At 39.8% G+C, this 27,749-nt stretch overlaps 1 protein-coding gene across 1 annotated transcript; it reads left to right on the top strand.

The window, feature by feature from the left end:
- Window positions 1–403: 403 nt before the first annotated feature.
- On the top strand, window positions 404–27,502 carry LOC109920231 (protein-arginine deiminase type-2-like). The gene is made up of 14 exons (XM_048592469.1): window positions 404–488; window positions 2,356–2,417; window positions 3,829–3,946; window positions 4,184–4,312; window positions 5,302–5,459; window positions 11,285–11,388; window positions 12,631–12,742; window positions 19,640–19,747; window positions 22,260–22,405; window positions 23,869–24,016; window positions 25,163–25,256; window positions 26,133–26,209; window positions 26,303–26,434; window positions 26,919–27,502. The coding sequence occupies exons 3-14, from the start codon at window positions 3,838–3,840 to the stop codon at window positions 27,150–27,152; spliced, it is 1,551 nt and encodes a 516-aa protein (XP_048448426.1). The 5' UTR covers window positions 404–488; window positions 2,356–2,417; window positions 3,829–3,837; the 3' UTR covers window positions 27,153–27,502.
- The last annotated feature ends 247 nt before the right edge of the window (window positions 27,503–27,749 follow it).

Here is a 27,749-nt window from a genome sequence, read left to right as displayed (position 1 = left end):
GTCCACCAATTTCATCTTAAGCTATGGTTCTGTTGGATCAGGCACAACAGCAGTAAGACGAACTGACCTGTAATTTAATGATCTGTTCCCCATTCTTCAATTGACTTCATTAGGAAGAGAACAAAAACAAAAAAGTGCTAGAGCAACTCAGCAGGTCTGGCAGCATCAGTAGGGAGAAAAACAGTTGGAACTGTTCTGATGAAGGGTCCCTGGACTTGAAATGTTGACTCTGCTTTCTCTCTACAAATGCTGCCAGACCTGCTGAATTTATCCAGCATTTTCTGATTCTTGTTTCAGATTTCTAGCATCCACAGTTCTTTGTTTTTATTATCAGTTGCAAGGGAATTTAGGCACAGTGTGTGATGACTGGCTGATCCAAAATGTTCCCAATCTGATGTCTGAACTCTTCCTGTAGGTCACTGTTATCTTTTATGGAGACAAACTGGATAAACCAATTGACAAGATAATTTTCCAGCTCACTGCTATTTGTAAGTAACTAATGCTTTAGTTAAACATTTCTAATAATTGCAAGATATGAGTTGCACTGTTTTTACATCAGTGGGAAATGAATTTTATTATGCTGAGGTGCTATTGAGGTACTTGCACAAAATGCTGTGGATGAATTGTTCAGTGGGATGGTGTTTAGTGTAAACCTGAGTTAGCTGTAAGAATATTATGCTGGGATGCACAAAAACTACAGCAAAACCTTTTTAAAAAGCCAATTCTGTCTGAAACCTGCTGCAGCTATAAAGCTACATTCGGTCAGTTGAATGCCACCCAGATGGCCTGAGTATTTTGAGGCTGGATCATGTTACAAGAATACAGGGCAAAACAGCAAGAGGAAGACAAAGATGGGACAGGGATATGGCACAAAGGTGGAGAAGAACTTCCAACAGCTTGAAAATTCCAATTTTTTGTGTGGTTGTTCTAAGAGTGTAGATATTGATGGCATAACCATTTATGACTCACCCATATTTGCTATTGAAAATATTTCAGAGGAAAGTTCAGGATTAATCATATTTGTGCAGATTTGGAGTTGCATGTAGACCAAACTGGGTGAAGACAGCAGATTTCCTTCCCTAAAGGTCTTTAGTGAACTTGCCAAGTTATTACAAAAATCCAGTAGATTGGGCACCATTCCAGATACTGTTGATTTATGTCTCAGTATGTGTGAACCTTTTAAGAGACATGCTTGTGACATCATCATTGTTGTCATATTATGTGACATGTGTGCACAGACATTCCATACTGTACCTTATTTCAGATTAAGCATGACACTGTATGGCAGCATTTTGCTCTATATAATCAAATAGCTTAATATTAGTCCAGTCACTTTTTTAGCTGAGGAATGTAATATTTATACATAATAGTTAGCTTTAATAAATATCTATTGAATTTCCTAATATAACAGCATCCAGGCCCAGTTTCTCATGTTACAGGAGATAACATAGGTGTTTCTGCATCAGGTAAAACACCTGAGGACAGGTCACTTGACCCGAAATGTTAACTCTGATTTCTCTCCTCCTGCTGAGCATTTCCAGCAATTTCTATTTTTGTTTCTGATTTACAGCATCCGCAGTTCACTCAGTTTTTAATTAGGTAAAACACCCTGTTGGAGGTAAACTCACATCTGATACCACGCTGGCTTTTATCGCAGCTTTATTTAAAACTGATTTTGAAATTACTGAGTTCCTGCAGTGGGATTTGAATTCAGGTCTCTGAATCATTAGCCTGGGTCTTAACGTTACTAATCTAATAACATAACTGCTATGCCAGCATGCCCCCAAGGAGGCAGAGTTTTGATAGGTTTCCTGATAAAGACAATCAAAATAATCTTTGAACCACTGGCAGGCAGTTATTACTGGAGCTGAATGTCAACTCTCTCTCACAAAGACTGCAGATAAAAGCTGCAAATAAAAGATTTAACGACTAGTGGCAGAGTAACACATCAGCCATTCTCCTGTTTCTGCTCTGGGCATGCTGATCACTACCCAGAAGGAGAAACCAGTAACTAACTTGTGAATGAGACATAACTGGTCTGACACATTCTGTTTACTTCAAAGCAGTAGATGAGTATGACTAGTACATTCATTTCCAGGTATTGATTTCTCTTTGGGTAGCACTCTGCAAAAGTAAGATTCGTATAACTAACAATTCACAGCGCGCTCCTGTTTCCGATGGACGTTAACTTTGTTCTTGCATTATGACTAACCGTACCCGTTAACTGCGATTACTTATGCGGAGAACACAAAAGCAATTGCCTCCATTTTAATAGAGCAATTCCCAAATGTTTATTTTTTTCTCATGACAATTAACCCACTATCCCCAGTTGATGATTATTCGCTTCTTTAATAGTCATATCCCTGGACGTGGATGCAGATCGTGATGGCAAAGTTGAGAAGAATAATCCCAATAAGGTAACTGAACAAAAATTGCAGTTTATGCTCGATAATTTATTTGTATTGAATTCAATGGGATTCTCCCCTTTGCTTACGGGAATGTTGATGTAAGAGTTAGAGAATACCAGGAAACAAGATTAATAATTTGTATCTTTCTGCCTTTTAATGTAGTAAATCATCCCTCAGTGCTTCACAGTATTCTCAGTCAAGATGTAACACTGGACAGATGGCTAAAATCTTGGTCAAAGAGGCAGGATTCTAGAGTTTATAGCTGGACAGTTGAAGGCACGGTTGCCAATAATGGAAGGAACGATTCTGGTGATGTGTATGCAGCCACAATTGGAGGAATTTCGAGATATTGAAGCCTTGGAGGACTGGAAGAGGATACAGAAATAGGAATACATGAGGCCATGAAGGGATGTTCTCTGCCACTAGTTATTTGTTACTATTTGCTTTATGTGGAAAGAACACAATGTTAAAACATTGTAAGAGACAATTTGTTCCACATTATTATGATGTGAAAGTATCCTGATCTTTAAATCAACTGTCCTTCAATATGAGCACAATCCCTTGTGACAGGATCTGACTATCTGTATCATTTGTATAGGTTAGCATAGGGAACACAGAGAAAAGTCATTGGACTCCATATGTTATCTTCATTTCTCTCAATACAGGTGTGGCAAGACCGCTGAGTTTCTCTAACACTTTCTGTCGTTATTGGGAACACTTGTTTTGATCACTCTTATGAAATAATTGAACAATTTCTAGACTGTTTGGCAGTTCTTGAACTGGTGGAAGTTGTGTATACTGAATGAATGACTATCCTTCATATAGCTAGAGTCTTCTTATGGGGTTTCCTGCACACTGTCCCCAGAAATATTTCCTTCTTAGCCCTTAATCTTCATTTTCTGCTACTGAGCATGCACCTCAAGGCTGATGCTAATCATAATGGCTCCTTTAATTAGCTGCAATGTTTGAATGCTCTTTTGTAGCTCTCTCTTTCTCTGCATTGCAGCATCAGTAACCAAAGCAAAAGTGCTGCTATTGCGTCCACATACGTTGCATACTGGGGTCAGCTTGTTTGTCTGTGTAGTTGATTTGTGATGCAGAGTGTCTCACGTTCTGAACTTCACCCCTCGCCTGAGGCGTAGTGACCCTCTCGTTAGATTTGCCATGAGTCCCCCACCTCTCTCTATAATGTGAGAGTGGACTATGGTGACTTTGCCTTTACCTTACATTGCATACTGAATTGGGGATGCTCCAAGATACTTTTAAAAATGCATCATTCTGAATAAGCTTTTGGTTATCCCTCCTAATTTCTCCTCCTTTTGTCTTACTGCTTGGTTTTGTGAAATGACTCAAGATGTTTCTCTTCTATGTTAAAGGCACTGTATAAATGCAAGTTTTTTTTAAAATGTCTCTTTATTAGGGTTCTTGGATGTGGGGTCCTAAAGGACATGGAGCAATTCTTCTTGTGAACTGTGACAAGGAAGAGACTGGATCAGCTGAATCCGACAGATATGATGATACAGTGCCAGTATTTGAAGGTGACAAGAGATATGTTGAGAAACCACTGGCTGCATCACAAGTGCACTCAGAAATGAATTTTTGCGTGTGCATAAAGTAGAAATATAACTGCTAAATTAATAAAAGATCACTTTCTTATGAGGTGATAGAAACAAATCAAGCAAAGTAGAAATTTCTGGCTTCTTTCCTCATTGAACATCCTAAGAATGTACTGACTTCCATTATTTACTGTCATGTTTGGATATTTCTTCTTGCAGACCTTGGAGATATGTCTCATATGATCCTAAGAACTGAAGGACCTGGCTCTGTGCCGCCTGGCTACAAACTCCAGCTGTACATTTCCGCTTCTGATAAAGATAAAGTACAAGTCTTTCGTCATGATCTATGTGAGTCTGTGGCTCTGATGTTCACTTTGGGATTCTGACTCCTGGGTTATTTCCAGGTCCTGGTCTCATGCTGCAACTGTGTCACTCGTGGCACTAACTTGAAATGTGAATGCCCTAATTGGCATTAAGAGGCAAGTTAACTGCCCAATTAGTGGCACCAAGTGAAACCATGGAACTGCCTGTAAAGCATGCCAAAGGCAGCCACAATAGACTCTGCCATTGCTCTGCAGAAGTGAGTAGGTAGCACCTCAGAAGGCTAGCAGCCCTAATGGCACAAAAGTGGCCAAAGGCAAAATTCCACATAAAGCACATGATACAGTGCAAGATTCCCCAGGCCCTGAAATTTTTAAGAATTAGAACACATGTAACTTCTGCCCATTTTGTACCCAGCCACTGTGCACCAAACTGTTCAGGACTGGACATTGTAAGTTCCCCTTCTGCCCTCCCAGAGCCCATAGTCCTTTCAAGGCCTTTAATCGAAGGTGGTCATGTTCCTGTTACACAACCTCCACCTTCCCTTTTAAAAATTGTGCTGGATTCTTCAGGGAGCAGGATGTGGTGCTGCACAGTGGGAACAATCTTCAAATGATGCCAACACCCCCATCCATGCCCAGCAGCAATTGAAAATCCCAAGCCAATTGTTTGATATTCTCCAGCAGGTGTAGATCTTCATGAATGTTTTTCCATTTCGCACTGTAAATTTACAGATTTTAAACTCCCACTTTTGGCAACACATCATTTTTGCTTCCTGATTTGTCTCATCTAATATTCTCCAACAAGCTTGGTGCAGTTCTGAATTATGGAATTAGGTCACTCATTCTGGTTTTTCAATTTCCTCAAACAAAATATAGAAAGAAAACTTTGGATGTCATTACCAACTTTCCACATGTTTCATATTCTGTCTTTGTTTTCAGCCTGATTTACAAACGTTCTAATACACGACCTTGCTCAATTATTTTTGTATCATTGTTTCTTTTTGCACACTACAGCAAATATGACTAAAGTCCTGGGTAGGGAGAAGCTGTCGGCGGTTATGGATTATACTAAAGGGAACAATGAATATCATTTCTTTGTCGAGGGGCTCAAGTTTCCAGATGAGAAGATTAGAAGTTTGGTGACCTTCAACCTCAGCCTGCTTGAACCAATGGTAAAATTTATACCCAATTCCAGGTTTATTCTGTGAATGGTGCGGTTGGATGCACATGTAGGTTAAAGCCATTGTATCCAACGCGGACTGCAAGATTCTAGCTTCATTGTCTCACGACTAAATATGGATTAGGAGCAGAAGTAGACTATGTAGTGCTTCAAACCTGTTCTGCCATTCGATGAGATTATGGTGGACATTTTTCTGTTCCACATTCCATATTCCCTCTTTCCTAATAACCTACAATTCCATTTCCTAGCAAGAATCTATGTAAGTCCTAAAAAGATTCAATGACCTCGCCCCTGAGGCACAGAATTCCAAAGTCGAACAACATACAGTTCTGAAGGAAGGTCAGTGGACCCAAAATGTTAATTTTGCTTTCCGTCCACAGGAACTGCAGAAGTTCCTTTGGACCTGCTGAGCTTTTGCAGTCATTTCTGTATTTTTTTTGTTTCTCCTTCATCTAATTTGGTTCTGGCTAGCCATTGTGAGAAATGTCTTGTCAGATATGTCTGCAGTGAAGTGCTCATATGTTTCTAACTTTGACTCGCTCCACTTTTCCACTGTGCATAATATATAAGACATTTTATATCAAAGTTTGTTCGCCATTTTGTATTAATGTTAGTAAAAGCTACTTTGAATGAAAGTCTCTTGGGTATAGAGGCAGTGTAATTTGCAAAAGTGCACATACATGGTGATAATTTATTGAGGTTCAGTGCAGTAATTTTAGTGGTGATGTTTTTGGATAATGTCCTAAAGGCTCCACCTGCTCCCTTGTGTGGATGTAAAAGATCCCAAGAAACTATTTGAAGGGTATGAAGTGCTTGGTGTGCCCTATACATTTTTTAGTGCTCTAACAATATTACTAAAGCAGTTTTCTTTTTATTTCCTAGTGGGGTGTGGGCATTGCTGCCTAGCATATATTGCTCGTCCCTAGTTTCCCTTGAGAAGATGCTGGTGAGCTGCCTTCTTGTGCATATGTTGTCGGTTGACTCACAATTCTCTTAGGGAGGGAATTCCAGAATTTTGACTTGGTGACAGGAAAGGCATGGCGATATATTTCCAAGTCAGGATGGTGAGTGGTTTGGATGGGAGCTTGCAGATTGTAGTGTTCCCATGTACCTGATGCCTGTGTTCTTCTAGGTGGAGGAGGTCATTGTCTTAGAAGGTACTGTCTAAGTATTGTTGTTGAATTTCTGCAGTGCATCTTGTAGATAGTGCACACTGTATCTGCTGAATGCTGGTGGTGAAGGGACTGGATGCTTGTGGATGTGACCTTATGATGGCGGGAAAGTCATTGATGAAGCAGCTGACGATGATTGAGCCCAGGTCACGAACCTGAGGAACTCCTGCAACTGAGATGACTGACTTCCAATTTCTTCCCATGTGCCAGGTGTAATTCTAACCAGTGGAGATTTTGCCCCCTGATACCCATTGATTCCAGTTTTTTTCTGGTTCCTTAATGCAACAGTAGTTTGATATCAATCATGCAGGCTGCTTTGTCCTAGATGGTGTCAAGCTTCTTTAGTGTTTTTGGAGCTGCACTCATCCAGGCAAGTGGGGAGTATTTCCTGACTTGTGCCTTGACGATGGTGGACAGGTTTTCAGGACTCAGGACATGACTTATTCACTGCAGTATTCCTAGCCACTGACTTACTTTTGTAGCCACTGTGTTTATCTTGCAAGTCCAGTTGAGTTTCTGGTCAATGGTAACCTCAAAGATGTTTGTTGATAATGAAGGTTCAGTGATGGTAACACCATTGAATGTTGAGGGACGGCGGTTAGACTGTCTCTTACTCAAAATGGTTATTGCCTGGTGTGAGTATTACTTGCCATTTTCAGCCCATTCCTGGATATTGTCCAGACCTTGTTGCATTTGAACATGGACTGCTTCAGTATCTGAGGTGTTGCGAATAGTGCTAAACATTGTGCAATCATCAGTGAACATCCACTTCTGACCTTATGATGGAGGGAAAGTCATTGATGAAGCAGCTGAAGATGAAGGGGGTCCATGATACTGAGGAACTCCTGCAGGGATGTCCTGCAACTGAAATGACTGACTTCCAACACCCACCACCATTTTCCTATGTGCCAGCATAACTCCAACCAGCGGAAAGTTTGCCCCTGATAGCCATTGATTCCAGTTTTGATCTGGCTCCTTGATGCTACAGTGGGTTGATATCAAGGACTGTCACTCTCAGCTCTCCTCTGAAATTCAGCTGTTTTGACTATATTTGAACCAAGGCTGTAATGAAGTCAGGAGCTGTGCAGCCCTGGTGGAATCCAAACTGAGTGTCACTGAGCAGGTTATAGCTGAGCATGTGCTGCTTGATGGCACTGTTGCTGACACCTTCCATCACTTTACTAATGATCAAAAGTAAACTGATGGGGTCGTAATTGGCCAGGTTGGATTTGTCCTGCTTTTTGCATATAGGATGTATGGGGTAACTTTCCCCATTGTTTGGTAAATGCCAGTGTTATAGCTGTACTGAAAGAACTTGTCCAGGAGAGTGGCAAGTTCTAGACCACAAGTCTTCAGTACTATTGCAGGTCTGTTGTCAGAGTCCGTAGCCTTTGCAGTATCCATTTCCTCCAACCGTTTCTTGATATCACGTGGAGTGAATTGAATTGGTTGAAGACTGGTATCTTCAATGCTGTGAACCACTGGAAGGGGCTGAGATGGATCATCCACTCCGCACTTGTGGCTGAAGATTGCTGTGAGTGCTTCAGCCTTATCTTTTGCACTGATGTGTTGGACTGTTCCATCTTTGGGAATATTGTGGAGCCTCCTCCTCCGGTGAGTTGTTTAGTTGTCCACCACTGTTCACAACTGGATGTGGCAGGACTGCAGAGCTTTGATCTGATCTGTTAGTTGTGGGATCACTCAGTTCTTTCTATCACTTGCTACTTATGCTGTTTGATTTACAAATAGTCTGGTTTTGTATCTTCACCAGGCAGACACCTCATTTTTAGGTATACCTGATGCTGTCCCTGGCATGCCCTCCTGCGCTCTCTGAAATAACTCCACAGACACTGGTATCCCATTACCAAATCACAAGTTGACACCGATCCGGCTCCCTCAGAGCCAGCTTTCAAAGTGAACAGGACGTCAGACACTCTTGTTTTTAATCTGTCAGCCAGACCTCCCTGATAGGACCAGATTAACAGCCCCAATCAGGGAGCTCATATTCTATGAGGTCCACCTAGCTGACTTTATTACAATCACTATACTCTCCATTGAACCAGGGTTGATACCCTGGCTTGATAGTAATGGTTGAGTGAGGGATATGTCAAGACATGAGGTTGCAGATTGTGATGGAGTACAATTCTGCTGCTGTTGGTGGCCTACAGTACTTCATGGATGTCCAGTATTGAGTTGCTAGATCTGTTTGAAGTCTGCCCCATTTAGCATGGTGATAGTGTCACACAACATGATATAGGTATTCTCAGGGTGAAGGCGAGGCTTTGTCTCCACAAGGACTGTGTGATATTTACACTTATCAAAACTATCATGGACAGATGCATCTGCAGCCAGCAGATTGGTAAAGAAGAGGTCAAGTATGTTTATTCTTATTGGTTCCCTCACCGCCTGTCTCACAGCCAGTCTAACTGCTATGTCCATTCGGACCCAACCCAGCTCGATCTGTAGTGCTCCTACCAAGCTACTGTAGGTGGTGGATATTGAAATCCCCCACCAAAGGTACGTTATGTACACTACCACCTTCTGTGCTTCCTCCAAATTTTGTTCAACATGGAGCACTGATTCATCAGCTGAGGGAGGTCAGTTTGTGGTAATCAGCAGGAGGTTTCCTTGCTCATATTTAACCTGAAGCCATAAGACTTCATAGGTTCTGGAGTCAAAGTTGTGGACTCCCAGGCTAGTTTGCTCTTGAAGGTGGTTGTGAGCTGCCTTCTTGACCTGTTGCAGCCTAGTACCATAGGTAGACCCACAACAGGTAGGAAGAGTATTCCAGGATTTTGACCCAGCAACAGTGATATATTTCCAAGTCAGCATGTTGAGTAGCTTGGAGGGGAATTTGCAGGTGGTGGTGTTCCCATGTGACTGCTGCCCTAGTCCTTCTGGGTAGAAATGGTCATGGGTTTGGAAGGTGCTGCCTAAGGATCTTTGGTGAAATTATTTGGTCAAATTATCTCTTTATGGGATTGAACTGTGCAAAAATTAGTGGACGCATTTTATCTATATTACAACAATGACAGCACTTCAAAAAAAATTGATTTGCTATAAAATGATTTTGGACATGCCAGGATTGTAAATGGCAGTTGTATCAATGCAAGTTGTTTCTTGCCATGTGGAGTTCCAACCTTGTGCACTCTTGCAACTTTTGAAGATTTTGAACAATAAAAGTGAAATGTAAACTTCTGTCCTGTAAAATAAGTTGGCACAGTTCTTTGACATTGTGGGGATTTGTAATGGTGTGGGGGCAGAAGAGGCAGTGTGAAATGACTTTATAGGTTGAGATAACTGCTCTTTATTGAAGAGACTGAGCTGACCATTATATCATCCTGTCTCTGGATGTTGTTGCATGTCCTCCTTCCTGTGCAACCTCATTATCCTGTGAGAAAGGATGTCCTTCCACATTCTCTCTTTATGTGGTTGTCTTTCAGCTTCCAAAAGCAGGAAGCCTCACTCATTACCAGGATACTGTAATGTATGCATCATGCTATAATAATTATTGAACTCTTACGGGGATGTACTGTAGAGCTTTATCCAGGAAACTAAAAAGGACTTGAAAGATGTCCATTGTCTACTCTACTGCATTTCCTGTTCATTTGATGCCAGCATCATTACTCTATAGATTCCTCTATTTGGAGAAGCTTTGGAGTCTAAAAATGTAACTGCAGACAGCCCTAATCAAGGCATTGTATTTGACATTCACATGAAGAATAAGAAGATTGGCAATGAGTGGTAGTAATGATGAAAGCCTTTCCTATTCATCAAATTGATTATCATTATCATGTGGTGGTTTGAGTGGCACATGTATTCTAGTCAATAGATCTTTCCATCTGTGGGAATTCTAATCATTTATAGAACTAAATAACTATATCTCTTTGTTCGTGTTTGTTGAGAAAGATATCAATTTTATTGAGTTCTCTGGCAAAGAAACAGCATGGTGCTACTTGGAAGGATCCAGTTATAAAGAAATTCGAGACAGTAATGGCTTTGACTGATTATAGACAATATTAATGTTTCTAGTGATAGGGGGCTGCAGGGTATCAGCCTGTGGTTGACCAATTTTCTGAATAGTGTCGGGGTTGGAAAGTTGGGATGGCACCTTGCTACCCCAGGAGAAACTTGAAAGGGTCACTGCAATTTTCTGTTATTTGTTGCACTTACTAAAGATCCGGGAAGCAATTGGCACCATTTGGAAGGCTGAGCTCAAGCCAATTCTCAGCTAGCGGGACTTCCATTAGGATTAAAAGTAAATTTTTAATGCATAGATTTGCCATAGCAGCTAAAGCATTAGGGTAATGATTACATTTGTATCTCCAGACATTCTTACTGGATGCAAGGGTATGTACGGAATACTCCTTCTCCTCTTGATCTGAATTTCAAGATAAAAGTAAGAGTAAAATGGAGTGAAAATCCATCAGTTATGAATCCACTACAAAGATAAGCCCCCTCCCCACTGGCTCCTAACCAGGATTACACATGTAGCAGTTCAACAAGCCAGGAAACTTGGTCCAGGAAATAGATTTTGTTTGACAAAATTGTATTAAATGAGCTGAAGGGGAATATATAATGCTGGAAAGTGAAATATCAACACAAGTTTCTGTAAATGTATGATGTTTTAATGCACTTTTTCTAGATTGAAGGACATGCTCCCATTTTCACTGAACGCGTCGTATTTTGTTTGGCTCCATGGATAATGATGCCCAACACTCAGGCTCCTCAGGAAGTGTTTGTGTGCAGGTATGAGACTGCCTCATAAAGAAGCAACTGGCTTTCCTAATGGATTGAACATCAAGTTCCTTCAGCACATGCATTGGTTCTCAAGGTCAAACGTGGCTAAATTGCAGTTGTTTGCTTCAATAAATAGTCACTGAAGTTGGCCAGCTGCAGGTCAGCCAAGTTTGGTAATTGAAACTATGTTGAGTTTGCTTTCAGTTGGCTAAGTCTGGATTGTCGTTAGGGCAGTTATGGAGCAAACTGTGACTAGGTATAATCCTTACCAGAGACCTGATACACCAAATATCTAAATATAATGACTCACTTTGCAGCAGATTTATCAAATTGATCATCCCTTTGTCTCAATCTAGATTCCTCTGCACTATAGATCACTTAGTCAAATGTCTGTCATGGAGCAATTACTTTAATCTGTCATCAGGGAGAGTGATTGATCATTTGCAGGATACAGTAGATTTGTAAACCTTCATTGAACTATACTAATTGAATTTTAGAGGAAGGTTTTAACGTGTTATGTCAGGGAATATCTAAAGATGTTACTAAACAAGAAATTATTAGCAAAACATAATGCATGGAATTGAGGGGAACTGATAAATACGTCTAAAGAATTGGTCAGGAAGAAGAAGACAGTCAAACTAGTTGGTTTGTGCTCTAATCGGTTGGAAGTGACTAATGATGTCCTTCAAGGATCTGACCTGGCCCTCAGTTTTTCAATAGATTTATCAAAGACTTAAAAGAAGGAATAGCAAGCCTTATAGCTAAATATGCTGACCAAACTAAGTTAACTGACACAGTGAGCATAAATGGAAGTAGAAAAGAACATTATTAGATCAAGTGAATGGGTAAAGCATTTCCCCTTGAACCAAAGAAAGATAGAGCCGAGTGTTTTCTAAATGGAGAGGGGCTAGGAATTGTGAAATAGGATTTTAGGAGGTCCATGTAAAGAAACCACAAAAAGGAACTGGAAAGTCACAAAAACATTTAAAAGATTAAAGGAATGTTAGTCTCAATCTCAAGAGTTGAACACAAAAAGTTGGAATTTAATTGAAGCAGAAAACAAAACTCTTCTGAGTTCTAGGAAGGATATAGTGGCTTTGGAGGGGATAAAGCATAGATTCCAGGGCTGAAAGGGTTAAATTATGAAGCGAGGTTTCAAAGAATTAGCTTGTCTTTGCTGAAGTGTGGTCAATTAAGTGTTGATCTAGTCCAGCTCTTCCCCTCTCTAGAATCTCATTTCTTTTTGCCTAGTGTAAGCAATAATGCAAAATTCGTGAAAGAATTCAGAGCTCTGGTGGAGAAGGCAGCATGCAAACTGACAGTTTGTTCTGAAGAAATGAATCGCCGTGATCGCTGGATACAGGTAAAACACTGAATTCCTAAAATTCCAGCCTACAGGAAGAGTGAACATTCATAAAAGATAAGTGCTATAGTGACCTTCATCTCGAGGAACAGTACACATGTAGTACTAGGGAATAGCCTCAGGTCAGGCACAAACATCTTTGGGGTGATAGAATCTCTAAATGAAACTTTGTTGCAATAGATGCAGATAAGAGCTCCTTGATACACTCCAGTTGCTCAAATGCAGCCAAATCTCTATCTCCTTTCCCCCTTGTTCCTTTGCATCAAAGAATGCTAAATACATGAACAAGCTCTCAACCTACCTAGGCAGAGTACTATCTTCACTTGCTTCACCTGGCTACCTTTTTATGCCAAATTTTGTTGATCAAGGAATGGAATATCCCAGCTCCTCAATAAATAAATTGCAAAAATAGTTTGTAGGTTTTAATATCATTCAAAGCCACTTTTGTTAATTGCTTTCTATGATTAACAGAACTAGTTCACTTGAGATTGATGTTTTCAAATTAGAATGTAATATAAATAATTCCTGATCCTAATCTAAGTTTTCACAGTACAAATACATTAACACATTGAAAACACTGATACCACAATCTACAACTGGAATGTTAACACTATCAACAAAACCAGATATTAAACTCTTGTCCAGATGAATATTGATGGCATGACTTAATATCTGTATTTACAAAACTAATTTGTACTCGTTATCCAAGGATATCGAAGATGGTGGGAGTGGAAGTTCCAGGGGCATTGTTCATAACCTTTAAATCTTCCCTAGTCAGAAAAAGGTGCCAGAAAAACTTGTAAGAAATTTTAATCAAGAGGAGAGTTTTTTAGGGTCTTACATCGTGCGTGTCATTTAAAGATTGTCCTTGTATCAAGCAGTTATGAATTTAATTTGGACATTTCATTATAATTCCTAATGGATACAAAATGTAACATTGCACTGATCATCTATTAGTTGACATCAAATTAGCAATACCATCCTGCAAGTCCATGAGCTATAATTGTCTCCAGTCTGTTGCATGGCACAGTATCAAACAAACTCTGGAAGACCATGTTCACCACAACAACAGCGTTATCCTCATTGACACATTCCGTCACCTCTTCAAAAACTCCAGCGGGTTAGTTAAACATGTTTCCCATTTGGAAATTTCAGCTTGCAAGCTGGAAGAGCAGCATCTCATTTTCTGCTTTGGGCCCATGCAGCCTTCAGGACTCAAAATCAAGTTCAATAACCCTAATGCCTGAGCACCTTCTCCAATCTCCCTGTCCCAACCCTCACACACCAGGCCTTGTCATCACATGGGGCTGACACCACAACCGTCCGATTGTCAGCTACCAATGGTCACTAGTAGCAGCTATTGGTTCGTCCAGGCTGACCTTTACCCATTCCTTTTGTCTGCACAATTGCTGCTGTTACTCTTGCTATCTCAGCTCCGTCTCCACATTTACTCCTTCTCCTTCCACCATTCCTTCATCAGCATATATACCAAACTTTTCCTGGCTATCAGTTCTGACGAAAGGTCACTGTACACAAAACGTTAACTCTGCTCTCCCCGCACAGAAGCTGCCAGACTTGCTGAGTTTTCCCAACAATTGCTGATTTTGTTTCTGATTTCCAGCATGCATAGTTGTTTGTTTCTTTTTGTACGGTACAATATAAAATGAATGTTCATATTTCTTTTGGCACCTCCCCTGTGACTAGGGAAGTTTGAAAGGTTATGATCAATACCCAACAACTTCCACTCTCACTACACTCAATATCCTTGGATAACTAAATTAGTTTTGTACAGAATAAAAATTGAGATTGTCTTACCTGACTTTGCGTGCTCTCAGTCCTCTGTTGAGCCTGCTCAACCCATCCAAGATCATGCCTGCTAGAGCTGAAACCTCAACTCTACTCTCCTGTCTGCTCTGAATACTCTTCAATTCCCCCAGTTGTTAATCAAGAATCTATCGAACTCTGACTTAAAATTATTCAATGACCCTGCCTCCTGTGCTCTTTGGGAAAGTTAATTCCATAGCCTTATGATCCTCAAAGAAAAAGAATTATCCTCATCTCCATGTCAAAAAGGAGACGCCTTATTTTTCAAACATGTCACCTGGTTCCCGTCTATAATTCAATCAGCATCTACACAATCCTATCCCCTCAAGGATTGTACGTGTTTCAGAAGTATAAATATACTTTCTAAACTCCAATGGATAAAAGCTCAGTCTGCATAACCCATTCTCGTACAACATACAGTGCCACCCCCATATCCCAGAATTCAGTTGAATGAATAAATCAAATACTTCAGATGCTGGAATTCTAAAGTAAAAACGGAAAGTGGTGGAAATGCATCAGATCAGGCAGCATCAATGGAGAGAGTAAAAGAGCAAATATATTGGATTCAATATACTCTTGTTTTTCTCATCAGTTAATGAAGCTTTTCTGCACTACTTCTAGTGTAACTAAATCACTGTCTACATGAGATGATTAGAAGTATACGCACTACTTCAGATGCAGTCTCGTAATGCCCTGTACAACTGTAGCAAAATTTCTCTGCTTTTATTTTCAATTCACCTTGCAATAAAATAGATTCGAACCCATATTGTAGGACAACAGACTGGATGCAGTACTGAGACAATGCAGCGATGACTAACGTGCCACCTTTCCATCAAGATCTTCTGACCTCAATTCAGTATAAATGTATTGTTAGCACTATTTCATCGGAGACCGTGGATATTGTTCCCAAAGTCCTGATGAATACTTCTTTCCCCTCAAACAACATCATCACAAAATCTGGTTGTTTGACACCAAGGCAGGTAAATGGATATAGAGGACAGAAGCAAAAGGAAAAACTTGTGCAGATGTCTTAGAGAGCGGCAGAGAGATTTAGGGACCAACTAGCAGATCTTCCATTTGCAATGGAATGAAGAAATTTAGGGTTGCACATGGCGTCACAATTGAAAAATTGATTGAGATTTTGGAGAATTGAGAGCCAGACAGGGTTATGGAAGTAGTCAGGGACAAGAATATGAAAGGATATAAATATGAAAATGTTCATTTCAAGATTAAGGCCTGATGATCTAGAATGTCATATTGGTCAGTGAACACCAGGATGATTAGTGAAAGGGTTTAGGTGTCAGTTGATCAATGCAGAGCAATCTTTTTTTTTCTTGTTTTAGGAGATCAGGGTCTCTGCATGAAACCAGTCAGCCAAACAGTTACTGTCGGTCAAAATTCAGTGAAATTATCCTCTCACCTGCAGGGTCCAACAATACCAAAATTATAAGGAGGGCGATTGTATCATTTTTATAGCAATAACAGAGGAATGCTTGTCATAAGGTGATTATGACATTCACTTTGCTTGTGGTGCTTTGAAATGGGAAGGCTTTAGAACCTCCAGGAGTGTCCTGTTGACCAAAGCAGATATTGATGGAGATCCAGCACCTCCTCCAGTGTGCTAGCACCGTCTTTGGCCACGTGAGGAAAAGGGTGATCAAGGACAACAACATCAAATCTGACGCCAAGCTCATGGTATACAGAGCTGTGGTGGTTCCTGCACCCCAAATGTTTCTGAGATGTGACCTGTCCACAGCAGACACCCTGGCACTGGAGCAGTATGACCAATGCTCCCTGTGCAAAATCCTGTGAATCTGCTGGGAAGACAGATGCACTAACTTCAGCGTCCTTTACCAGGCCAATATCCCCAGTATCAATGTACTGAGCACCCTTGATCGGCTGCGATGGGCTTCTTCCGTATGACCAACACAAGATTCCCCAAGCAAGTGCTTCATTCCCAGCTTCAAAATGGCAGGCAAGCCTCAGATGGACAGAGGAAGTGCTTCAGGGATACTCTCAACGCCTCACTGGCAAAGTGCAGCATTCCCACAGACACCTGGGAATCATTGGCCCATGACCATTCAAAGTGGAGGAGAAGTATCCGGGAAGGCGCGGCGAGCACCTCGAGACTTGCCATCAGGGAAAAAGTGGAAGCCAGGTGAAAACAATGTAAGGAGTACACTGCCATACCAACGCCCCACTCCTCCTTTCCACAAGCAACTTTTGGCCCAAGTGTGGCAGAATCTGCAGAAGCTGCATCAGACTATACAGCCACCTATGGACTCCCCCTGAGTGTGGAAGAGAATCATCCACATCTGTGAGGGACTGCTGTTGATGCATTAAAACACATTCCACCAAAATCTCACTGCAGTTGTATCGACCTAATTGGTCCCTTCTCTTTATCCATCCATTTGTGGTTTACTTTTACTTTTCATTAAAATTGAAGATAGTATCAAACTTAAAGAAAAAGCATTTGATTATGCATAGATGGGTAGCAGGTCAGAACATTGGATAGAATACAAAAAAACAGTGAAGAACAACTGGAACATCAGAACTGGGAGCAGTAGGTAATTCAACCCCTTAAATAAATCAATCATAAAAAGGGAAAAATTAGAGTACAAGAGAAAGTTAGCCAGAAATATAAAAGCTGATAATAAGAGCCTATATAGTGATTTGAAGAAGAGGATTTAACAAGATGAACATTGGTCCTACAGAAAGTGAACCTAGGGAATTAATAATGGAAAATAAATAGCTTGCAAATGAGTTTAACAGGTTTTTTGGATCGATCTTCACGGTACAGAATGCATGTAACACCCCAGCAGTATCTGTAAATCAGGAAATGGAAGAGAGGGAGGGACTCAAGAAAATTATAATCATCAGGGAAATGATATTGAGCAAATTGTTGGAGCTGTGGGCTGACAAGTCCCTTGGTCCTGATGGGCATCATCCTTGGGTCTTATCAGAAATGGCTGGTGGGATAATTGATGTACTGGGTTATTTTTTCCAAAATTCTGTAGATTCAGGAAAAATTCCATTAGATCGAAAATGTGACTTTTTCATTCAAAGAAGAGGGGAGGCATAAAGTAGGAAACTATAAGCCAATTAGCTTAATATCTGGCATGAGGAAGATGTTAGAAGCTATTATTAAATTCATTACAGCAGGGCACTTGGAAAAGTTCAAGTTAATCAGGCAGAGTCAACATGGTTTTGTAATAAGTAAATTTAATCAATTTATTGGAATTCAATGAGGAAGTAACTGTTGTGAAGTTTATTTAGTACTTGTGGATTGGAAGGCTGGACATTAGAATTTGTTTATAAATTAGTAGGGGGTAAGAGTGTATGGTCCCTTTTAGAAGGTTTTTTTTTTTGCTTGCATTTTAAATAAGTCTGCAGGTAGTAGCAAATGCACAGACGTCTTGAAATTGAAACATTATATCAGAAGGCTATACTGCTAGTAGGCAAAACAGTATTTTTACCAAGACAACAGGTTTTTGAATTTAGCCAATTAATTTAAACCAGGCCCTAAATACCAAAGCCTTATTAAATTTAAGTCTGATGGTTTTGACAATCTAGGACCAATCCTATTGTAAAAAATTAATACATCATCAAGGGTATAAAAGATGGGGGCATTTGAAAATTGTTGTGAGAGTGAACTGCCATCAGAAGAGTAAAACTCTGGCTTCCACAGAAATCTTTAAGCTCTCTGATTAAGCCCCATCATTGCACTCTTAGCTAATATTCCTGACGCAAGGATTCGATGAGGAAAGAATTCCAGACTGAGGAATTATGGAAAAGGCACAGAACATTCCAGGAAAAAATCCTGACTCTGGTTTTAAGAGTCTAAGTTTTAATTTATTTTTCTTATTACCTTGGTTCATATAAGTGGGACTTGTATTTATTGGGACAGCATGCCATTAGAATTTTGTTCTCTTTGGAAACTGTCAGTAGTTAAGGGGTAATTGTTCAGTTTGCTCGTAGGTCTGTTAATTTGTTCACCGTTCGAGTTAGATAAATAAATTGTTACTTGAAGATTATAGAGTGAGTGAAAGGATTTCACTTCATTTAATCTCTCCTTTTATAACAGATTGTGAGGTTAAAGGCAGATAATACCACTTTTCCCATTTCCTTGAACAGATTGAGACATACTAAAGACGAAAGTTTGGACAGGCTAAGCTTGTACCTGTGGGAGTTCAGGATGAAAGAGGAACTTGATAGTATCACATAAGATCCAGAAGGATATTCTTTTGTGGAAGAATGTAGAACGACAGTAGAATCCCTACAGCATAGACACAAGCCATTTGGCCCAACGAATCCACACCGATCCTCTCGAGCATCCCACCCAGACTCATTATCTCTGTAACCCTGCATTTCCCGTGGCTAACCGACCTAGCCTCCACATCCCTGGACTCTACGGGCAGTTTAGCGTGATTGATCCACTTAACCTGCACAACTTCAGACTGTGGGAGGAAACCGGAGCACCAGGAGGAAATCCACATAGACATGGAGAGAATGTGGAAACTCCACACAAACAGTTACCCAAGGCTGGAATCAAATCCAGGTCCCTGGTGCTGTGAGGCAGCAGTGCTGACCACTGAGCCACTGCCGCCCAAGGTGCCATCATTTTAAAATAATGGGACACAGATGAGGAGAATTTTTTTTTCTCTCGTGATATGTCATGAGTCTTTGGAACTCTGTTTTCCAAAAGAAAGTGGAAGTGGAGTCCTTGAATATTTTTAAGGCAAAGATAGATAGGTAGGTAGATTCTTGATAAACAAGAGAATGAAAGGTTTTTGAAGCTAGGTTTGGAATGTAGAATAATTAGATTAGCTATGATCTTTCTTAGTGAATGCCTGAGCAGGCTTGAGTACTGAATGACCACCTCCTGCTCTTAATTTGTATGTGCATGTTCTACCCGTAGAAGTAGTCTCCTTGCCTGTGGATTTTGTGTCTTTATTCCTCTGTCACAGGTTTTTTCCAGTGCTATTGATCTTTTATTTGCTTCAATTTGTATTCCTTTTGTCTTTATTCACTTTGCCTTTCTGAGGGATTGCTGTGCTGATCTTTCTCTTCCAGGATGAAATTGAGTTTGGTTACACAGAAGCTCCTCACAAATCCTTCCCTGTTGTGTTGGATTCTCCTCGAAATCGTGGTCTGATGATGTTTCCTTACAAAAAACTCCTGGTGAGGCACAATGTTTCTTTGGAGTATAAGTTTTTTTTTAGAATGTTTGTTTGTTTTTTTATTTCTTCAGTCTAATCCTACTTCTTGACTGAGATCATGAATTCCATTTTGTAATGTACCTCATTCTCAGTATTCATTTGTGACCTTCGGCAGTGTACAATATTAGACTTCTATACGGTACAAGTTTATAACAGACATAACTGTTTGCATCCTCAGTTGACAGGATTGTCAAGTCTGAACCTATTCCTGTTGTAGACAGTTTTGAATCTGACTTCAAAGCTCGGATCTCTATTGAGTTGGCATGATTCAGGAATCCTTTAGAAATGGCAGGGCCCAATTCCAGGATTCCAGCCCCATTGCTGATTCTGGCGATTTTCGTGAACGTGGAATAATGTTCTGGTTACCCATTCACACAACACACTTGCCAGACCCATTACAGAGATGGGCAATTTAAACCACCCTGCAATTTTAGTGAATTCAAGCCCTTCAGTGGTTAGGTATTTCTCTCCGAGAAAGTGTGAACTATGGGGCATTTTAGTCACAAATGAGGAACCCAGAAAAAAAAGTCACCCACTCTTGGAATTATTTAATTGACATTATTTTAAATGCACAAATAAATGTTCTTTCAGCTTCAGTAGTTATGTTATGTTATATTTGCTGCAGTGATTCAGATATCTAGTCTGAGGTGAGTTAAAAGGCCAGAGACCTACTCAAAATTATAAACGCACCTGTCACTTTTTCGGGAGGTTTTGATTGGCAGGAAGATCTGAAAAATGGAAAAGGAAACAGAATTCTGGTTTCAGTTTCAAAAGATTTCATTGTTTACATTTTTCAGGGTTCATTATTATAGCCAGGTCCATAGTCAAGCTTGGCTGTGTGTCAAAAGTATCAGTACCACTTATCTCACATGGAAGACATTACTGTATAAGCATTTTGAGGGGCAATGGGGTGTATAATAAAACAGGAAGAGTGTATGGGGATATGAGGATAGGTAGGGATGATTAGAGTAAGGGTTAGAAGTTTGAAGACCTGAAATACATCATTAAACTGGGCTAATATCCCAATACATGGAATCAGGATTTTATCTTGCCAGCCTTACCATCTGTTCATTATCATCTTGTACCTTCTTGTGTTGCAGCCATTTATCCTTGTGCTTCAGAATGAAGATATCGTGGGTAGCGTCCCTTTTTAAAGGGAACATACTTATTGGATCAGAAGTTTTCTGACTTGACTTTCCCACCACCTCCATGAAAATCAGAGTCCAGATATGGTTTGCAGTAATAGATTTCTTTCTGTTGTTGTTCAACGGCAACCCAGACACTCAATAAGTAGCATCTTGTCGAGTCAGGTTTGGAGATGTGACAGGGAGTAAAATTAGGGAATATAACATTGAGGTAGCTCTCCAATGAGTTGCCATCGTTGAGTGATTTTGCTGGAGCCAGGATGTGTCTGGCATCGGCAACCTGCTAGGCATTGGCAGATAGCTAATTATTATCAATTATACACCCATTGATAAGATTGTTTGGATCTTCTTGGCAAAGAATGTGCCCCCACTGAAGTCAAAACCTGGGAGATACCTTTAGGATGCCTGGAGGTGGCAACCAGTGGCAGGCCTGGAATCCAGTGACTCCTCCTTTGATAGGATAACATTAGAATAGTTTCAAATTGCTGTTTTCCTGTTACTTAGATACAATAAAAATCTACAAGCTATCTAGAAATAATACAATGATTAAAAAGTGTTCATACCTAGAATACTGAAGTTTCACCACATGAGCTCCCTGCCCCAAGGCTTCTACATTTTGGTAGCTAACACATCCATCCTTGCAACATGATTAGAAAGTGAACACATTCTAAATTAGCTGATTAACATGTTTCTCATATTCTGTAATTTTTCAAATTAATAAATGAAAACATCCCAAGAAATTAGAAAGTATGCATTTTATGTAACACCCCTAATATTGGGCTCCTGGATTTTTTGAGGCAGGTTTAAAGAGATTGATATTGAATTGCTGGACAGTTCAGAGCAATTCCATCTTATTTTTAAATATCCAGAGTGCATCACTGGACAATCATCCAAAGTGTTTAAAGGAAGAGTAGGAAGAGATCCACTCTGCATGTAACCATGTTGACTATGTTTTACTAACTAGGGAATAATAGAGTGCTTTGCTCTGTTATGTATCTCTTGTCATGTGATTTGAGTGCTTAATATTGTCAATAAGCGTAAAAAAGTTGGAAAATATTGTTTCCAGTGTCTCCAATGAGGATGAATCTTGGTGTTCATTGAAGTTTGATGACGTGATTCTTATCTTTACTACAGTTGGATAATTGTGCAGGTAGGTTAAGTGATAGACTGCACTGAGGCCAATGGCTATATAGTTCAGAAGGCAACAGTTTTTAGCAACTATCAGTCTTTAACTATCAAGGTTAATTCAATATAAAACTCTATCAATAATGGGCTTATTTTTATTGCGAATTTGTGTACTATCCATTTTATGGTTATTTATTTGTCTAGGGCCCGGACTTTGGACACGTAACCAGAGAATCTGATTTTGTCAACAGCCTGGACTCCTTTGGGAATCTGGAGGTCAGCCCCCCAGTAACAGTGAATGGAAAAGAATATCCAATGGGAAGGATTATCATTGGCAGTGCTTTTCCTACGTAAAGTTATTTCATTGATTTTTTTTTTTGGGGAAGGGAAACCAAGGTGAAGAGTTCTTGCCCCTTGTGTATATTGCACAGGTGACAGTCGGTCTCCAGTAACTTGACCAAATAACTCCGCTTCATCTGTAAGTGTAGCTTATGAGATCCTGTGGACTGATTTGATTTCCTCAAAAGTTATCCACTTCTGTCCATTACTTTTCTAAAGTCAAGCATTTTACATCAAGCATTTATATACATTTGAGGTTACTTCTAATTGGACAAGCCTGAAGCTCAATCAACCTTTAAATCATATACAGAATCTCAATTCTCAGTATGTACAGTTTGCAATCTGATAGCAACTTTCCTGTGAAATGTACTGCATTTTGTGACAAAGTGCCCTGCTCAATGTGACAGGTATCAGTTGGGTCTACACAGACACACAGGTATCTGTCCAGAAAGGTGATTAATTCACTGCTTGAGCACTCAGAATAAAAACAGGAAATTCTGAAGTACACAGGGCACTGGCCACCAACTTAACCCATCTTTAAAAGTTCAATGTTTTGGTGATTTGAGACACATACATAACCTATACCCAACCAAGTGACTTGATAGAGGACTGTATACCTCCACATATCTTCCAGTCACGACTCAAATACCAAGTTCAAACTGTGCAAAATTCGGGACTTTCATCTTTAGTGATTTCTGCTCCTTGCATTATTTGGATTAAGTGGCAGACAGTAGAACCGAATCTCACAGGAAGTGAGGAAACACCCGCCAAGAACTGCACAGTTTGCCTGGGCCACATTGAGTTCCACGGAATACTTGAGAAATCCATTAGCAAATGAAATATCCACATTTGAAAAGGAAAGGCATATCTTCTCTCTGTTCATTGCCTCCCTGCACCTATCCATCTTGCCCTTTACCCACATGTAGAGAAAGTGTCCAGTGTTATAATGGGCAGCTAACAGCCTTTTATTAATTGCTGGCATTCAAAAATATGACCCTGATATTCCCAGAATATCACAAAATAACCCCACAACACCAAGAAATGATGCAATCCAGCTGACGTTGCTTTATAGAGTGAGATTAAGCCAGGCAGGGGTAACACCTGTGACATCGTGGCATTGATAGTGTGTTGTACCTTTCACATTATTGATCTCTCAGGCACTTTTAATTTTTGCCTCAAATCTGCCCTGGTATTTGCTGAGGATCTGCAGTTAGATCAAAGGTTCTCATAGAAGACTGACATAGATTGTGAATCTGCTGGGAAACTGGTAAAGAACACAATTGACCAATAATCATTACAGCAAATAATTAAGCAAAAAACTAAAGTTCCAGCAAGTTTGACATTCTCTGGCCAGAGTTGTTTTCTTTTCTAGATCTTTTGGCATTAAATGTGAAATAGAAATGATCACTGATTCAAAACTAATGTTCTTGATATAGAAAAGTAGAATTTACATTTTTAAAAATTATTGTTCCAGTACTTCTGATGGGCGAAACATGGCAAAAGTTGTTCGAAACTTTCTGTATGCTCAGAAGGTGCAGTCTCCTATTGAACTCTTCTCTGACTGGTTGTTCGTGGGTCATGTGGATGAGTTTATGACCTTTGTTCCAGCCCCTGACAGAAAGGTAACCATTTTAGTTCAACCGAGTGAGCAGTATGAGACTCCTGTGTATGTATTTTGTGGTTTGTGGTATATTCTGAAGTCTATGTAATTAGAAATAATGAAAGCAAATCCTGAGAGTGGTGGCAGTGAGGGATTTGCAGGGAGTGGTTCTAATCAACTATGCCTCATGAATGTAGAAGCAGCATTTGTAATTTCCCTAACATTTTCATAAATCTGAGAGAATGGTGGACAACTGAGTGAAACCTTAATGCAATTAACAATTCAGGCCGGCAATGTGTGAACAATTAAAAACAGATGCACTAAATACAGCAACTGGAGGCCAACAGAGGAACTGGAAGGTAGACTGAAAGAATTTCCATTGGATTTCATTCTCTGTTCTCCCATGTTACAGTTGATTTAAGGCAAAGCGGAACTGCATCAGAATGAAGCTCTGTCTCTAGGTCCTCATTATAGGATTGCCAATCAAAATCAATCAAAAAGACATTAGGTGGCCTATTTCCCTCTCTCAAACCAGATTTGTTTGGACAGCGTATTTGCATTCTGTCTCTCCATTCACTGCATTCTCTTCTACTTTGTTCCATACATTCCCTGGAGCAATGTATTTCCCTCTCTTGTTTTGGAAGGAAGATGACTCATCGCATGGGTCTCAGTGGCAGATTGGAAGAAGCATAAGGGGACAGAAAGGCACAGTCAAGAATCGATGCAAATTATTGGACGACTGTGGCATCATCATGCAAACCAATCTGGATCATTGGATCATTTACATCATGTGCAGATCTATCGGGAAATCTCTGAGTGGTGGTTGGAAGAGAAACCATTGGTAGAATTGGTCCTGCTCCTCTTAGAAAGATAAAATTGGAAACAAGCAAGGTAGTCCCAGCAAGCTAGGCTAGGGCAAACTTTGGAGAAGAATGCTGTGCTCAACTGTGTCAGGGCTGTAGTCGAGGCACAAACATTAGGGAGCACTTGGAGTGGCCAATCCCTGGTTGGGAGAGAAGTTGACCACTGTAACACCACACCCTGACACTACTTCATGTGTATTGCAGGGAGAAAGAAGGCAAAGAGACATGGTGGATAGGTTTGTTAGGATGCCCTGCTGAGAGCACATCAGTGTTTGAATATAAACATTTTGCCTATGTTTCTACAGGGTTTCCGTCTTCTCCTGGTAAGTCCTGATGACTGCTGTAAGTTGTTCAAGAAGCTCCAGAAAGAAGGGCATGGTGAAACTCAAATGTTTGAAAGTGAGTTTCTGACGAGTTGTAATATTTCAAAAGTAGCCATATACAACCTAATTACTCCTTTGTCCTGAGCCTAAAGTGGCATAATGCCATTCTTGCAAAAGTGCTTGCTGCCAACGTAGGATGTGGAATAATGTATATAGCTCATCGTTAAATATGTTTCTATTTAATACATCATATCCAACATGGACTTGATGGGATGAATGGACGCTTTCTGTGCCATAATGACACTATGATTATGGTTAAAATAATAGTCCATAGTAATAATTTCTGTACATATTCATGTAAGATTGAAAAAAGGGAGGTCCCAAAACTCAGAGATACATATGAGTTTATTGGCTTTGATAGCTTGGATGAGTTCTCGATGGTAATCAGGTACAGGTCATGCAGAGTGGAGGCTAGGAGCTGTCCCATTGATAACTCTTTCTTTTCCAAACATCCATCATGAACCAATGTGCTAAGATTTCCTGTCATTAAGATGACTAATAAACAGAAAAATCATGGGCAGATGTCTACAAACTGGGATCAGGACTGAGCAGCAGATAATCAATCGTTAATGGGTGGAACATTTGGTTGCATAAACATCAAAGTTTATAAAGAGATATTTGAAGAACTGGCTGAATAAGAAATGGCAATATTGTTTTGAAACAGAAAAGAATTGCTGGAGAAACTCAGCAGGGCTGGCAGCATCTGTAAATAGAAAACACAGTCAATGCATGGGACTTGAAGTGTTAGCTCTACTTTCTGTCTTCAGATGCTTCCAAACCTGTTGAATTTCTCCAGCAAATTTTTGTTTTTTTCTCTTTCTTTTTCTTTCAGAGTTCCAGTATCCGTAGTTCTTGGTTTTATTTTAATGTTGTTTCTGTATTTCTTATCTAGATCTCCACACAAAACCAATCAAAATTAATGAAATCCTCAGTAACCAAAACCTCCTGGACTATAATGCTTATGTGCAGGTGGGTCAATACGATATAACAGTGAACTATTAATGTTTTCTTGTACAAAAGTTATTGCATAACTATTTCAAATTCTCTCCATCTTACACTCAGCAATGTATTGATTGGAACCGAGATGTCTTAAAGAAGGAACTGGGACTGGATGAACAAGATATAATTGATATTCCTGTGTTGTTTAAGCAAGAAGAGAAATCCAACCAAGCAATAGCTTTTTTTCCAGATATGGTAAGTTAAAACTGATGTGGGTGGGTGGCTTATTCCCAATATCTGTTTGAGGGTTACTGAGACACCCATAAGATCAGCCATTAGAAACCATTACCACAGTGAGGTGCATGGTCTCTGCTCCGCACCTCAGCAGGAATTGAGTCTTTATTAGATGAATCATAAATGTAAAATGGGATGTATTTTATATCTCCACTAATTGTCAGAATAGATATTTGCTTCATTTGCCTCATTTGCCTCCTGCTTCTCCTTCATTTTACTTAATTCATTTTCCACTTATCATCATTTATCCTTTTCATTATTCCTTAATTTTTGTCCTCAGCATTGTCTTTCAATCATTTATCCCCTCATTTACACTGCCTTACTCTTCCTGGTTACTTTCTTTTTCTCTGTCCCTCTTTATTACCCCACACTTTATTATTTTTATCATCATTCCAGCACTTGGACACAGCTAGTGAACACATTTGCTCACTTTGTGTTTCTCTAGGTGAACATGATAATCCTTGGCAAATACCTGGGCATTCCAAAACCATTTGGGCCTCTGATCAACGGAAAATGTCCACTGGAATCTGCGGTGCGTTCAGCACTGGAACCCCTTGGCCTGGATTGTAACTTCATCGATGACTTTGTTGCCTATCACCTGAAGGAAGGTGAAATTCACTGCGGTTCTAATGTACGTCGGAAACCATTTTCTTTTAAATGGTGGAATATGGAGATGTAGCTGCCAGTTACAATTGCCATAATTAACAACATATGACTTTTGTGCAGCCTATAACCTGCTGACAAAATGCTACCTGGATATTGGCATTCAAATTGTGCTGCTTCAAGTGCTGTAGTTGGATGTCAAAATCTATGTTCAAATGGTTTCTCTTAAGAATTAGTTGAATTTTTTTTAGGGCAAGTAGAGCTTTCTGTTTATATTTGTGGGTTTTTTCAACTCCAATGTTGTTTTGCAAATAGGATTAATATTAATTCAAGCCAAGTAAGTAACAAATTTGCATTAATGTAACATTTAGTATTTTTTAGTAGTAGTATTTCACTGGAGCTGTAATAAAGTCATAATGACACAGATTACATGCTAGTTCCTTTGTGTTCCATAGATACTGACAATTACTTTCACCATGTTGAAAGCTTGAACTCAACTAAAAAGTTTACTTCAAAAATGGATTTTTAAAAAATTTTGTTTGACATCACAGCTGGACCTGATCCTGGCTTTACCTGATACATCTTACATACATTTTCCAGCAGGACACCACTTTGTTTTTATAAATCTTCATCCTTGTTTCCAAATCCTTTCATGGCCTCACATCTCCAAAGC

This window comes from Rhincodon typus, unplaced genomic scaffold, assembly GCF_021869965.1.
Source record: "Rhincodon typus isolate 14 unplaced genomic scaffold, sRhiTyp1.1 hic_rhity00001264, whole genome shotgun sequence".
In the NCBI taxonomy this organism is placed as follows: Eukaryota; Metazoa; Chordata; class Chondrichthyes; order Orectolobiformes; family Rhincodontidae; genus Rhincodon; species Rhincodon typus.
This window is presented reverse-complemented; position numbering and strand designations above follow the sequence as displayed.

Excerpts from the sequence above, each read along its gene's own strand:
- LOC109920231 (XM_048592469.1), top strand. The coding sequence starts at position 3,838 with ATGTGGGGTCCTAAAGGACATGGAGCAATTCTTCTTGTGAACTGTGAC. Across the intron at positions 4,313-5,301 it reads AGTCTTTCGTCATGATCTAT|CAAATATGACTAAAGTCCTG; the intron begins GTGAGTCTGTGG and ends TGCACACTACAG. Across the intron at positions 22,406-23,868 it reads ATTGGCAGTGCTTTTCCTAC|TACTTCTGATGGGCGAAACA; the intron begins GTAAAGTTATTT and ends TTATTGTTCCAG.